Raw genomic sequence first — 14,922 nt, 5'->3', positions numbered from 1 at the left:
ACAAAGTAAACAAAAAAACAAGTTTTATTGTTCATTTGAAATATGAACAATACATAAATACACACTTTATTTATATATATGCATAAAGGCGTACAGTACATTTATTTATACACTTATTAATATGCCATACCATAGGTCTGTCTTTGTTAGAGAGCATAATACAACGTATTTCAGCATGAAAGCACATATTTGTAATGATAGCTGATTATTATAGCTTTATTAAACACCTTCCTCAGTACTTATAAATGCACTGGGGGCGGCCGCGCTGAACTTCAGCTCCAATAGACGGCCTTAGTTGATGAGGCGTCTATGCATATTATGTTTTTGCTAAGGTGCATAGCCCCTAATGTAACATTTTGTTAAAAAAAATGACCACAACTTATTAAGGCATGGGAATTATATGATAATGCATTGGAACAAGATATATAAGACATGGGAACAAGATAATTAAGGAGACTTCATGACTATACTGTATTAATGAAGGGAATTAAAGGCAGTTATTATGAAAATAATACTCATGACAAATGGATTGTTACAATAAAATATAAAAACACAATATTCAAACATTCATCAAGCATTTACAAGTATTATTTACTTTATTTGTAGCTTTTAAAACACTGCAAATAATAAGGTTATTCTGTCTACAAGGTAAACATAATAAAATCAATTGTACATAAAAAATGTTAACAGTGATATAAATGAAAATCAACTTATTTGTAAAAAAAAAAGAGATTTGAAATAGGATGAAATGACTGTCAGCTGCAGTGAGGTGTTCAGTGTTTACCTGAGTGTGAGATGTTAGAACAGCTGCAGGTGATTCAGAAATACTGTTAATAGTGAGACTAAACAGGTACGGGACACAGCGTGAGACACACCAGGTTAAAGGCGTAGAAGCAGATCCTCATCAGGACCATGCAGTCGCCTCTGCTGGAGTAGATGGAGGTGGGCTGGACGTAGGTCCAGTCGAAGTTGTGGATGCGGAGCTCGCTGTGCTGATGGGTCTCACTGAGAGCCAGGAGGCATCGGGCCAGGGAATACTTCGCCGCACAGTTCACCGCTTTCACCGGACGCACTGTATCAAAGTGCATCAGGAAACAGGGATCGTCCTGCCGGAGGAAACAGAGAGATCATACAGTGAAGGATGTGAATTTAAATGCAGTTTTAATTTAACTGCCCTTCAGACACCATCAATCATGCTATACCAATACGGCTTCCCTGCCCTCTCAGCCAATCAGTGAGCTCACTGTGCTGCAGGGCTTTAATCCATACAGTTTTCAAATGCTGTATTTAAGTTTAAAGCTGTATGAACATTCCTGACTATACACTATTTGATACTGTCTGTGTTTGAAATATTTACAGTGGATTTGTTTTACAGTGGCTTGCGAAAGTATTCATACCCTTTTACACTTACACTTTTCCACATTTCTTCACCTTACAACCACAAACTTAAATTAAATGTATTTTATTGAGATTTTAACTGATTTTAAGACAAACACAAAGTGGAATGAAAAAATGATACATGATTATAAAAAAAGTATGATGCAAAAGTATCCAGCCCTCTTTACTCTAAAACCCCTAAATACAATCCAGCGCAACAGAGTCAATTAATTAGTTAAGAGAGTACAGCTGTGTGTAACTGAGGCCTCAGTGGTTTGTTAGAGAACAAGAGTGAACAAACAGTATCATGAAGACCAAGGAACTCACCAGACAGGTCAGAAAATAAAGTTGTGGAGAAGAAATTTAAAGCAGGTTTAGCTTACAAAAACATATCTCAAGCTTTGAACATCCCAATGAGCACTGTACAATTCATCATCCAAAAATAGAAAATGTATTATTGTGCAACATTTTGTGTTTGTCTATCACTTGTCAAATCGCAATAAAATACATTTAAGTTTGTGGTTGTGAGGTGACAAAATGTGGAAAGGTTCAAGGGGTATGAATACTATTTCAAGCCACTGTATCTGGGAGATACAGGAAGGTGGGGAAATATAATTATTATAATAAGACACATACAGTGGGGAAAAAGACATATTTGATACGCTGCTGAATTTGCAAGTTTCCCACCAACCAAGAATACAGGGGTCTGTAATGGTGTAGCTGCTGATGAATCAGTGCTGGCATTAACTCACTATATCAGGATCTCGTCCATCCAGAACCCTCAGTTCCTGCAGAGCCCAGACCTCCGTCTTTACATAGCTGTCCTCCAATCCTATTCGCTGAGCTTTCTTATACCCAGACTTCTGAGATTTCCTACAGCGAACCACTGTGATCTGCACCTCCTTACCTTTAGATACTGCACACACACACACACATAATACACAAACATATATACATATATACAATACACACACACAACATATATATGCACACACAGAACACACATATGTTGAGTTTATACAAATAGATAATTAGACTTTGGGTGATTTCTTACTATGAAGATTTACCTTATATACAAGCAGATTAAAATACTGGACTGAAAGATTTTTGTGTGATTTATGTGAAATGTGTCTGTTAGTTAGATTCTTACCGGATACACAGAGGAAATGCCGTCCTCGTTTCTTCTCTTCGATCTCGATAAACTCCACCAGTCTGTGCTCCTCCGGTCCGAACAGAACCCTCTGCATCTCCTCTTTCAGCAGAGAGGACATCTCTCAATCAGTACACCACTGATCAATATATCAGTGATCAATACACCAATGATCAGTATACCAAAATCAATTCAAATAATACATGAAGATCCAACAGATAACTGAGAAAACTAACTCTCTCTTTCCTTATCTCTATATCTCTCTCTTTCCTTCTTCCTCTCTCTCTTGCTTCTTCTCTGTCTCACCCCCCTCTATTTCCCTCTTTCTTATTTTCTGTCTTTCTCTCTTTCCTTTTCTCTATATTTCACTTTCTATATCTTTCTCTCTCTTTCCTTAACTCCTTCTTTCCATCGTCTATATCTCTCTTCTATCTCCCCCTCTCTCTCACCACTGCCTTTATTTCGCTCTCTCTTTGCTTCTCTCTATATCTCTTTTACTCTCTATCTCCCCTCATCTCTCTCTTTATCCTTCCCTTTCCCTCTCTTCCTCTCTCTCTCTCTTTATCTCTCTCTCTTTTGAAGGTATCAATAGTGATCCAAAGGGCTTTTCAGTTTAAATCTGTTATAAAGGCAATTAAAGACCAGTTGCTCTGAGACCACTCAGAGACTTTATCGACCGTAAATATTCAATTTGAGTTTGATTTAGAAATGCATAATTTATGTCTATAAAATTCATTCACATAGATGCGCACTGCATCCATCTCACACACGCACACTTATTATTCTGTAAAAAGATAATCGATATTTTCCTCTGCAGCTGTCATTAGATGTGAGCGAGCTGACGCCAGGTAAGCGGGTTTGGGTCTGTTAGGCTGCTGGTGGTGAGGGGAAGTGCTGATCCTCTGAGACTCAGCTAAAGTGCTTTCAATTTATTTAAAAGGGAAAAAGAAGAAGACACCCCCCTCCCTCCCTCTCTCTCTCCCTCCCAGCTGGAATCCAGTCAGAGTCACAAGTTAGCAACCTGTAACCCTGTTACCTGCACACTCTTACACTACACACACATCAGCTCGCTGAAGGGTATCACTGATTTAGGCTTGAAGATCTTCTTGGTTGTGTCGCAATCCAGCAGATCTTTACGCTGGAGCTTTTCTTTATGGTAGAAACTAAAAAGAGTACAAAGCTTGTCACTGGAGCTGCACCTTATATTGAGGTACAATAGCCATAATACCATAAAAATGATAAAGACTATAAAGATTATCACCGACTGAATATGTGTCCAACCCTGTCTGGCTTTCAAATGAAACTTATTAGTAATTTATTAGTACAGTGATACAGAATTGTGATAATGTACGTTTAGTTGCTGGTTAAATGCTACAAATCTGTACTTTCTGCTGTTATAGGAAATACTTTTTTTGTACTTCAGAGGAAACAATTATAAAAAGTGTACCTCTGAGTACAAAAAAAAGTACTCATTCCGTACCTCTGTTTTTAGTGTGTGTTGGCGACAGTGATCAGTGATCACCAAACACCCTGACCTCTTATAGCTGAATGCCATCAAATCCTCACAGCAATGCTGTTGTTCCACAGTCTAGTAGAAAGTCTTCCCTGGACCGAGACAGAGACAGTAACATTTCATAAGAACTTAATAGCAGGTGTCCTAATAGTTTTATTAACCCCTTAACAGGCCAGGATTTTTTCAATAGTCTGCCTGACATTACACCCCTAAATATTGAGGATTTCTATTCAAGCATTACATAAAAAGCTTTCATGATTGATGAGGACCGTTACTGTAAAGCATAATTTTAACTGTATCTGTAATAAAAAATATATTTTTGTTAAGTAAATCTGCTAATCATAAAAAATAAAACTGTGTCTTTCCTGAACTTCATTTTAAAATCAATTCATGTCCTCCAAACCTTTAGTTTCGTTATGGTTGTCTAGTTTTTATGTCTATTTTCATTGTAGGAGATTTTCAGTGCAAAAAGTTATTTTACTGCAGAAAAAAGGGTTTTGTATCACCTACCCCATGTAGACTGTATACAGGACAAGACATTTTAAAGGGTTAATATTCTAAAGTCCTCAGTACAGGCTCATGGGATTCTGAATGTGACACTAAATGTGTGATATGAATAATTACATAAAATTTTCTGGCAAGTTGCGAGGAAGCAGGATACAAGTGTTTTATGTAAATATTGATCAGGAGAATAAACAATGACTGAGAGGAACACATCAGTCAGGGTGATCCTTCATGAATCCTTTTAGGTAAAACCTAAACTAAGAATTACAGCTCTGGAATAAATTAAGAGAGTACTTCAGTTCTTGAATCAGTTTCTCTGATTTTGCTATTTATAGGTTTATGTTTGAGTAAAATGAACATTGTTGTTTTATTCTAGAAACTACAAACAACATTTCACCCAAATTACAAATAAAAATATTGTAATTTAGAGCATTTATTTGCAGAAAATGAGAAATGACTGAAATAACGAAAACGTTGCAGAGATTTCAGACCTCAAATTAGGCAAAGAAAACAAGTCCATATTCAAAAAGTTTTAAGAGTTCAGAAATCAATATTTGGTGGAATAACCCTGGTTTTTAATCACAGTTTTCATGCATCTTGACATCATGTTCTCCTCCACCAGTCTTACACGCTGCTTTTGGATAACTTTATGCTGCTTTACTCCTGGTGCAAAAATTCAAGCAGTTCAGTTTGGTGGTTTGATGGCTTGTGATCATCCATCTTCCTCTTGATTATATTAAAGAGGTTTTCAATTTGATAAAATCAAAGAAACTCATCATTTTCGGTGGTCTTTAATTTTTTTACAGGGCTGTATACTGAAACTACATGGATTTACACTAGTTTTACACTAAAATAATATTAATGCACACAGAATGCTGTGAAACTCATGCAGTTATGTCACAGGCTGTAGCGCCTCCTTTCAATTACAGAACAGTTTTACCCCAATAAACTTTAATCTATTCGTACATATAAAGATTCACTATATTACAAATATTAACTTCTTTGTGCGTTTTTGTTCTTTGGTATTGAACGTGTTTCATTGGAAGGGACTAAACTGGTTGTACACATTTGTTCATATGGCAAATATTTACCCTTCCTACAAGCTAATCGGCTTAAGCTCATGAAACACCAAAAAGGGTTACCATTGTATTCTTTATATTCTAATTCTAACTTTTCAAAAGAAAGGGTAAACAAAGAAATGGTCTGCTTGACTGAACGACTGACTATTTAGAAGGGCTGCAGCATTACTTCCTTCATATAAGCACCTTCTCATCAACAGAGCACCCTGTCTGCTGCCTCCAACCTTCTGTCCGCTGCCTCTTTCCCTCTGTCTGCTGCCTCCAACCTTCTGTCCGCTGCCTCTTTCCCTTTATTCCCCTCTGTCTGCTGCCTCCCCCTCTTTATCCCCCTCTATCCGCTGCCTCTCCTCCTCTGTCTGCTGCCTCTCCCCCTTTATCCCCCTCTGTCCGTTGCCTCTCCCCATCTGTCTGCTGCCTCTTGCCCTTATCCCCTTATCATCTGCTGCCTCACTTCCTCTATCTGCTGCCTCTCTTCCTCTCTTTGCTGCCTCTCCCCCTTTATCCCCCTCTGTTTGCGCCCTCTCCCCATTTATCCCCCTCTATTTTTACCTCCTCTATCTGCTGCTTCTCCCCCTTTACCCCCTCTGTCTGCTGCCTCTCCCTCTTTATCCCCCTCAATGTGTTGCCTCTCTCCCTCTGTCTGCTGCCTCTCCTCCTCTGTTTGCTGCCTTTCCCCCTTTATCCGCCTCAATCTGTTGCCTCTCCCCCTCTGTCTGTTGCCTCTCCTCCTCTGTTTGCTGCCTCTCCCCCATTATACCCCTCTGTCTGCTGCCTCTCCCTCTTTATCCCCCTCAATGTGTTGCCTCTCTCCCTCTGTCTGCTGCCTCTCCTCCTCTGTTTGCTGCCTTTCCCGCTTTTTCCCCCTCAATCTGTTGCCTCTCCCCCTCTGTCTGCTGCCTCTCCTCCTCTGTTTGCTGCCTCTCCCCCATTATCCCCCTCTGTCTGCTGCCGCTCCCTATTTATCCCCCTCAATCTGTTGACTCTCCCCCTCTGTCTGCTGCCTCTTCTCCTCTGTTTGCTGCCTCTCCCCCTTTATCCCCCTCTGTCTGTTGCCTCTCCCCCTTTATCCCCCTCTGTTTGCGCCCTCTCCCCCTTTATCCCCCTCTATTTTTACCTCCTCTATCTGCTGCTTCTCCCCCTTTACCCCCTCTGTCTGCTGCCTCTCCCTCTTTATCCCCCTCAATGTGTTGCCTCTCTCCCTCTGTCTGCTGCTTCTCCTCCTCTGTTTGCTGCCTTTCCCCCTTTATCCCCCTCAATCTGTTGCCTCTCCCCCTCTGTCTGCTGCCTCTCCTCCTCTGTTTGCTGCCTCTGCCCCTTTATCCCCCTCTGTCTGCTGCCTCTCCCCCTTTATCCCCCTCAATCTGTTGCCTCTCCCCCTCTGTCTGCTGCCTCTCCTCCTCTGTCTGCTGCTTCTCTCCTTTATCTCCCCCTCTGCTGCCTCACTCCCTCTATCAGTTGCCTCTACCCCATCAGATCTGTACATGAAACACGAGATTACTATCTACTTCTACAGAAAGCACGAGTGTTTGCGGTTCTGACCGCACTCTTAATAACCCGCCCACCATCACCTCCAACATCAAACTTACGTTCAACCCTTGTTCTGCAGGCAGTCCTGCGAGAACGTCCTGTACTGCATCTCCCATCACACTGAAGATACAGCTGCTTATGGTGAGTTACGGCTTTAATAGTGAATTATAGACAATTAGTAAGAAGTTCATAAGTTCTTTTAGGGTCTTTGCTAATAGCAGTAGTTCTGTATAAGCATTTAAACACCTCTTTGACTTCCTCAAATAACGTCTTGTATGGCATTAGAAAGGGTTTTACAGAACCCAGTTTGTGTTTATGGAACTAGAATACCAGGTCTACCTGTTTTTAATTTGACTATAATTATCTTAATATCCAAATTTTTGTTGTGTCTCACTTTTCACAATAATGTAAATCTGATAGTTCTACATATTATTTCAGAATTTCAAGACGAATGGACCAATAGAAATGCTCCAAAATGGCTTAGAATTAAATATCTAGACTTCTTTCATCGAATTCCATTAAAACAAAAAAAATATCCATTTAGAAATCAATAATATAATACAAAAGCTTCTGTAATGACATAAATAAATCATTTCAAATGGATAATAAGTAAATTGAATAAATCTTTACCATTTACCATTTTTAAAATAGGCACTTGCAAACCCATGCCTAGGGTGCTCTTACTGGTCTTATTTTTAATTTTTTCAAAGTTAATTTATGGACCTTTCTTGAGAAAGTTCAGTTAATTTATTTACTCTATGTAATGTTTAAGTCTTGAAACCGAGTTGAAGTTACTTAAACTGATCTGAAATCAAATTTACTTAAAAAAAGCAAATGCAGAAAGTTGCAAATTCTTTTTTAAGTAAATTTTTTATGCATCCTTTTTTCAGTGTGGCACATTATGAATGCACTTTATTTTTTCATTGAATATACTGATGATATACCTACTCACCAATCACCTTTCTCTTTATCTCTTTATCTCTTAAAGCCCATCACCCATCACCATGCCTGAAATTCCTCCTCCTGATGATTCTAATGGTGCTGGAATCACAGCCACTTTCTTCATCGTTGTCAGTCTGGTGGTGAGCTTGCTGCCTGTGCTGTGGTGCCTCCGCAGTCTGTATATGATCTACAAGAGCGGGGGTCGCAAGCCGATCTTCATCACCGTCCTCCTCATCAACGTCCTCGTTTATTTCTTCTTTAGTCCGGCTGCGATACGGCTCTATCTGAAGCTCGACTTCTCAGATGACTGTGTAAGAGGGTTCAAACTGTTTCTGATGGCTCAGCTCAGTGGGATCTTCCTGCACCAGCTGGTGGCGCTAGAGAGCGTACTGTCTCTGAGGAACCCGCTCTACACCACAGACCTCTTCTCCATGCCGTGTTCAATCTCTCTCTCCGTCGCTCTCTACGTCTTTGCCATTGCTGGTGTTTGTAGTGAACATTGGCTGAACCTTACATCAGACTCTTACGTTGGCGCACAGTCTTACACTGGTGCGCAGTCTGACTTTGGAGAACTGTTTTCCTTGCTATCACAGCCTAACTCTAGCCAACAGTCTGACTTTGGTAAAGTGTCTACCTCGTTTTCACATGCTAATTCTAGCGTTAAGTCTAAAATTGACCTACAATCTGACGTTGGTAAGCTGTTTTCCTTGCTTTCCCAGGCTAACTCCAGCCAAAAGTCTAACACTGGACAAAAGTCGAACTTTGCTAAACTGTTTTCCTTGTTTTCGAAGGCTAATTCCAACCAAAAGTCTAAATTTAGTAAATTGTTTTCCTTGTTTTCACGACCTAACTCCAGCCAACACTCCAACATTGGTAACCTGTTAATGTCTGAACATTTCACACAGTTTTTGTCTATATCTCATGTAACGTTGTACTCTAAGTTTGGCGCATTGTTCATTTTTGATTTTGGAGCTCTGTTCGCATTCTGTCTTCTCTCCGTCCTAATATTAATACTTACAGTCGTTTTCACCTTTAAAGCTCCGCCTTCTCCACCCTCTGACCCAGACACACACAAAAAAACAACCTACTGGATTCTGGCTGTTGCCACCGTCACAATGGTTGTCGCCTATTTGCCCTTTTTGTTGGCTCTTTTTATCATACGCTGCAAACCCAGATCTGGCTTTGAATCAGAACCTCATACAGAGGAAGAACGAGCAGCTTTAGCACGGGCAGCGGCTTCACACGCAGCTGCTTTTGTAACGACCTCCTCTCTGATGAGTTTCAGATTATTCTCCGACGCATTCCTGTGTAGACTTGTCTTCAAGAAGGTTCTCCCGGTTCTGCAGAAACAGAGGCCCGACTTATCTGAGAACTCTGGAGGGGTTGTATAATCATCCTCAGCAGATTCTAACACTCAATACATTTTGAGAGTTGAGTAATACAAGATAATTCTGTTGGTCCATTCATCATGAAATTCTTTTTTTTCCCCCATTTCCTCCCCAATTTAAAAGGCCAATTACATATTAATATTCCAACACCAGGAAGGTGAAGAGTAGTACATGCCTCTTCCGATACATGTGAAGTCAGACTCTACCTCTTTTTAAACTGCTGCGGATGTAGCACTGTAGCATTGTACTCGTTTCTGATACAACAGCTCACAGATACGCAGCCTTGTGCTTGTCCACATCACCCTACGAGTGCTGAGGGAAAAAGCGCCATCTGCTGTACCCACCCAGAGAGAGCAAGACCAAATGTGCTCTCTCAGGGCTCCAACAGCTGATGGCAAGCAACATAAACAGGATTCGAACCTGAAATCTGAAATAAAAATCTGATACAATATGAAGAACAACTATTCTTATTAACTTGTTAGTGTCAGGGCAACAAAAATGCTCCTTTTGCCTCAAGATTTTATTGATTTAAAAAGATTTCTGAAATTTCTGCTTGTTTTATAGTCCTGTCCTGCAATCTACTTTTTATTTAAATTTACATTTGAATACAATACTCTTATCACACTTTAAAATATGTGTTCTATTGAGCTTGACTAATACTATTTACTCTTAAAAAGATAAAGGTACAACTAAGGGTTCGTAATAGAGCAAGGCCTTCGATTAAACACTTTTCTCTAAACCTGCGGACCACAGCCAAAGGTTTAAAAGCAAGTAAATTCACTTAGTGTCCATATTATATCAGAGACCTTACAAATATGGAGAAAAGTCAATGACCACTGTATGAATGGGAGTTCTCCTAACACTAATCATGGCACCGGTTCTAGGACAAAGCCCTGCCCTAAGGCAAAAACAACCAATCAGCTTGCTGCTTGTGCTAAGAGTAAAGGAGAGTGCACCTGCTGACAGGCCCGTTCCTTCGCTGTGGAGATCTGCACAGGCGCAGTAGCCATAAAAAGTTGAAAAATGAGCTTTTTTGTGCGTTACTGAGTCAAAAGCTTTAAACTATTCATAAAGTTTTGGTCAGATTTTATTCGTAGTATAAAAAATGTTTCTGAAATAGTAATCCAACTTCCTCTATTTAAACAGATGGAAAGCAGGTGTCGCATGACTGGAAATTTTGCAAAAATGGCCGCTAAGTGAACTGGCTTTCCTATTAAGACTTATATCTACTTATACAAGACTAGGCTTCAATCTGTGTGAAAGGGGAGTGACCCAAATACTCTAAACTTAGGGCCTAGTTACCATGTCAACAACATATTTTAAATCACTGATAAAATCTGGCCAATAAAACTCATCATTATTATTTTGTAGTGTTTGGCTCTTGTAAATACGTTGTATAAAAAGATATTGTTGGCTGTCTCTCTTTGTTAATATCTAATGTGACTATATAAAGGTACTATAATAATAAAAATTTACTATACTTTTGATGATGATACAATGTCAGTATAATGCTCTTATTAAATCAATTTGTGATTGATTGAGGCTTTATCATTGCCTAAAAAATGTATGATTAGAATAGCACTGCTGAGGTAAATGTAATGTGATTTGCTGGATGGTCTGACATGATCTTAAGCATTCAATAAAATAAATTATAATCATAATTTTGTAACTGGCTCCTGTGTGGTGTATTGTGGCCACCATATATAAGTATGTTTATAATATCTTTATCAGAAGAACTAAACAAAACAGCACCCAGATACAACAGGCCTATAATAAATCCTATAAGAGAGAAACAGTTAAAACGACAAAAAGTGCTGTTTACTGATTTTGATCCTTTTCAGCCAAACCTACAATATATATATATATATATAATATATATAGTTCCTATTTTGCCAAGAATTAACAGTAAATTTATACAATTAAAACTAGCACATTTGAATTCAAGATTAAAGTTCCTATATTTATAGTAAAGTGAGTGTATACCTTGTATTACTAGTAAAAACTTACTTTACTACAAGTGAAAAATATACTTCAAGAGTCCAGTTCCACATTATATATGTTAAATCAAAATATTAAATCATATTTTGTACAGACTAGTAGTAATGCAAATTTAGGAGGGATACACAGCTCTGGGAGAGCACTTAAAATGATGAGTTTCTTTGATTTTACCAAATTGAAAACCTCTGGAAATATAATCAAGAGGAAGATGGATGATCACAAACCATCAAACCACCAAACTGAACTGCTTGAATTTTTGCACCAGGAGTAAAGCAGCATAAAGTTATCCAAAAGCAGTGTGTAAGACTGGTGGAGGAGAACAATGATGCCAAGATGCATGAAAACTGTGATTAAAACCAGGGTTATTCCACCAAATATTGATTTCTGAACTCTTAAAACTTTATGAATATGAACTTGTTTTCTTTTGCGTTATTTGAGGTCTGAAAGCTCTGCACCTTTTTCTTATTTCAGTCATTTCTCATTTTCTGCAAATTAATGCTCTAAATGAGAATATTTTTATTTAGAATTTGGGAGAAATGTTGTCTGTAGTTTATTGAATAAAACAACAATGTTCATTTTACTCCAAAGTGCATTTTTCCCAGAGCTGTATATTAAAAGCTTTAACAAGCTAGACAATTACACTTACACCTCTCATTCACCAACCAACAAATTTAAGTCCTTCATGTACTTTATAGTGAATACAACTGTTTTTGTTGCTAAGACAGCTAACAAACTACATGAATAAATTAAAATCAACCATTTTAATTTGTGCAGACAGTGTTTGCAGAAGAGGATAATCAGTTTTAAAAACAAAAATAACATCTTTACATATTTGACTTATATATTCTTAAGATTTTAATAAAACTAAAAATAAATGTTCTAGTGTTCCTGGGTGTTTGGAACAAAATAAAAGTTCTGATTTATATCTATAACTTTAGCAGATTAAATCTATTTGGGTAGACATTGTGCAGAATTGTTTATAAACAGACAAGCCCAGCCCTGCCAGCAAAAGCGACATGGAAAAGCGACACAGGCATTAAAATACGGGGGGCGGGTCTGAAATCAGGGAGTGGGTTTATTCAGGGAGTGAAAAACAGAAAGAAGAAAAGAGGAAGAGGAACAGAGGACCATCACAGTGGTGAGTGAGTCACATAATATATTATAATAATCAATATAAATATAACAATACAGAATAAATCTATAAATACTGTTAGTTTAAGCTTGTGGTGAGGGAACACTATAGCATCACTTTATTTCTGAGCTTTATTTCAGTGTGAGCGCAGCTCTGATCGGCGTGATCTGATTAATGCTTCAACACCAGAAATGGAAACAGGATGCGAAAAATAGAATAGCAAATAGCAAAAACTAGCATAGACTGATCTAAAATGTGTTCTAGTCTAAATCAGGGTTTTTTTTAACCAGTTATAGAAAAAAAAGTTACATTTTGAGAGATTGAACGCTGGCTGATTTAACATTGAATAATCCTAGAAATATTTAATCTAAAAGAATTTACAAAGTAGACTTAAACAATAAAAGCAAATTTAGTTAGAATCAAGATCGTTGAAGTTCTTATTTTTATAGTAAAGTGTGCGTATACTTAGTTTTAGACTAATAGTAAAAACTCCAGTCACAGATATGTTTAATTATTTACTATAAGATATGCTAAAAAATGAACAAGTTTAAAAATAGTTTAAAATTAGTGGTTCTAAACCAGCTAAAAAAATCTTTATTCTTTATTTAAGCAATGTTTTAAGAGAGATTGCACACAGAATTATTCAACATTAAATAATCCTAGATATATTTTAACAACATAAAACATTTATTTTGATTCAAATTTGAAGTATTAGGTTATAGGTAAAAACTCCAATCACACACACACACACACACACACACACATATATATATATATATATATACATATTTAATTATTTACTACAAGAGGACAAACATAAACTACTCTAAATGTGTTCAAGTCTAAAATTAGCAGTTCTTACCCAGCTATAAAAATAGTTTCTTTATTTTTATCAAAGTTTTTTAAGAGAGATATCACACCGAATTATTTAACATTGAATAATCCCAGATATATTTCAACAACATAAACTTTATTTGGATTCATGGTCGAAGTATTAGGTTATCAGTAAAAACTCAAATCACACATCTTTAATTATTTACTACAAGTGGAAATTCTAAAAAGCAAAAAAAAGGACAAACAAAATACTCTAATTATGTTCTAGTTTAAAATTAGCGTTTCTTAGCCAGCTATAAAAAAATGTTTTAAGAGAGATTGCACACGGGATTATTTGTATATCATTGAATTATCCTAGAAATATTTTATTTAAAGAATTTACACGGATGAAGTTCTTATTTTTATAGTAAAGTGTGTGAATACTTAGTTTTAGACTAATAGGAAAAACTCCAGTCACAGATATCTTTAATTATTTACTAAAAGTGGAAATTGTAAGATGCAACAAATCGACAACTTTTTAAGAGATTGCACACGATTAATCCTAGCAATGCTAGACATATTTAATTAAATATATAAAGAATTTACAATGTAAAATTGTGCAATCAAAACAAACTTATCTAAACATTATTTAAAGTCGAAGTACTAGGGTACGTGTAAAAACTCTAGTCACAGATAACTTTAATTATTTACTACAAGTAAAAATTGTAAGATGCAACAAATGGACAAACATAGACTACTCTAAAGGTTTTCGAGTCTAAAATCAGGGATTCTTAACCAGCTCTAGAAAAAAAAGACATTTTTTTTAAGTCGACAACTTTTTAAGAGATTGCACAGTGATTAATCCTAGCAATGCTAGATATATTTAATTAAATATATAAAGAATTTACAATGTAAAAAAGGTTGAAGTAATAGTGTACAAGTAAAAACTCTAGTCTCTAGATATCTTAAGTTATTTACTATGAGTGGAAATAGTAAGATGCAACAAATGGACCAACGTGCTCATTTAGAATATACTCCAAATGTGTTTTATCGTGTAAATCAGGGGTTCTTTATCTTCTTTGACTTTTTGCTGTGTGATGTCCTCACAAAATGATTGGTAATACTGCTTTCTAGAATTGTAAGGATAATAGTTTGAATTTTTACTTTTTTTACATTTAATGTGATGCTTGGGCTGCATTAAGGCACATTTTCTACAGATGCTTTAGTAGACATTAAGACTTTTTAAAAAGTAATTTTTAACATATTTCTATTTTTTTTCGCTTTCTTCTGACTGAGGTTTGTCTGAAGGTTCTGGTACTTTCTGTAATAGTGCGAGGTGTTTCAGCAGTGATGGACTGATGCTCTGAGTTCTGAGCTCGTGTCTGTATTTGTGACACTGGGTGCGGCTGAAACGGATCTCTGTAAGATCTGATGAGCATCAGCTGCAGTAAAGTGAATTAGCCTGCTGCTCTCTTAGGAATATCATCAACCAGACCCGG

General features: G+C 37.2%; 1 protein-coding gene across 1 annotated transcript; it reads right to left on the bottom strand.

Annotated features, from left to right (window-relative positions):
- Positions 1-6: 6 nt before the first annotated feature.
- Positions 7-3,552, bottom strand: exoc1l (exocyst complex component 1 like). Its single transcript, XM_049472434.1, has 3 exons — positions 2,528-3,552; positions 2,130-2,293; positions 7-1,106 (listed from the first exon to the last, which is right to left on the bottom strand). Exons 1-3 carry the CDS (start codon positions 2,646-2,648, stop codon positions 843-845), a joined length of 549 nt encoding a protein of 182 aa, XP_049328391.1. The 5' UTR covers positions 2,649-3,552; the 3' UTR covers positions 7-842.
- Between the last annotated feature and the right edge of the window lie 11,370 nt (positions 3,553-14,922).

Source organism: Astyanax mexicanus, chromosome 25, assembly GCF_023375975.1.
Source record: "Astyanax mexicanus isolate ESR-SI-001 chromosome 25, AstMex3_surface, whole genome shotgun sequence".
In the NCBI taxonomy this organism is placed as follows: Eukaryota; Metazoa; Chordata; class Actinopteri; order Characiformes; family Acestrorhamphidae; genus Astyanax; species Astyanax mexicanus.
Note: the sequence above shows the minus strand (reverse complement) of the source record. Positions and strands in the feature narration are given on the sequence as shown.

What these genes read in the sequence shown, in the direction of transcription:
- exoc1l (XM_049472434.1), bottom strand. Translation starts at nt 2,648, where the DNA reads ATGTCCTCTCTGCTGAAAGAGGAGATGCAGAGGGTTCTGTTCGGACCG. An exon ending in GCATTTCCTCTGTGTATCCG is followed by an intron (nt 2,294 to 2,527) that starts GTAAGAATCTAA and finishes GTGTGTGTGCAG; the next exon opens with TATCTAAAGGTAAGGAGGTG. An exon ending in ATGGACGAGATCCTGATATA is followed by an intron (nt 1,107 to 2,129) that starts GTGAGTTAATGC and finishes TTCCTCCGGCAG; the next exon opens with GACGATCCCTGTTTCCTGAT.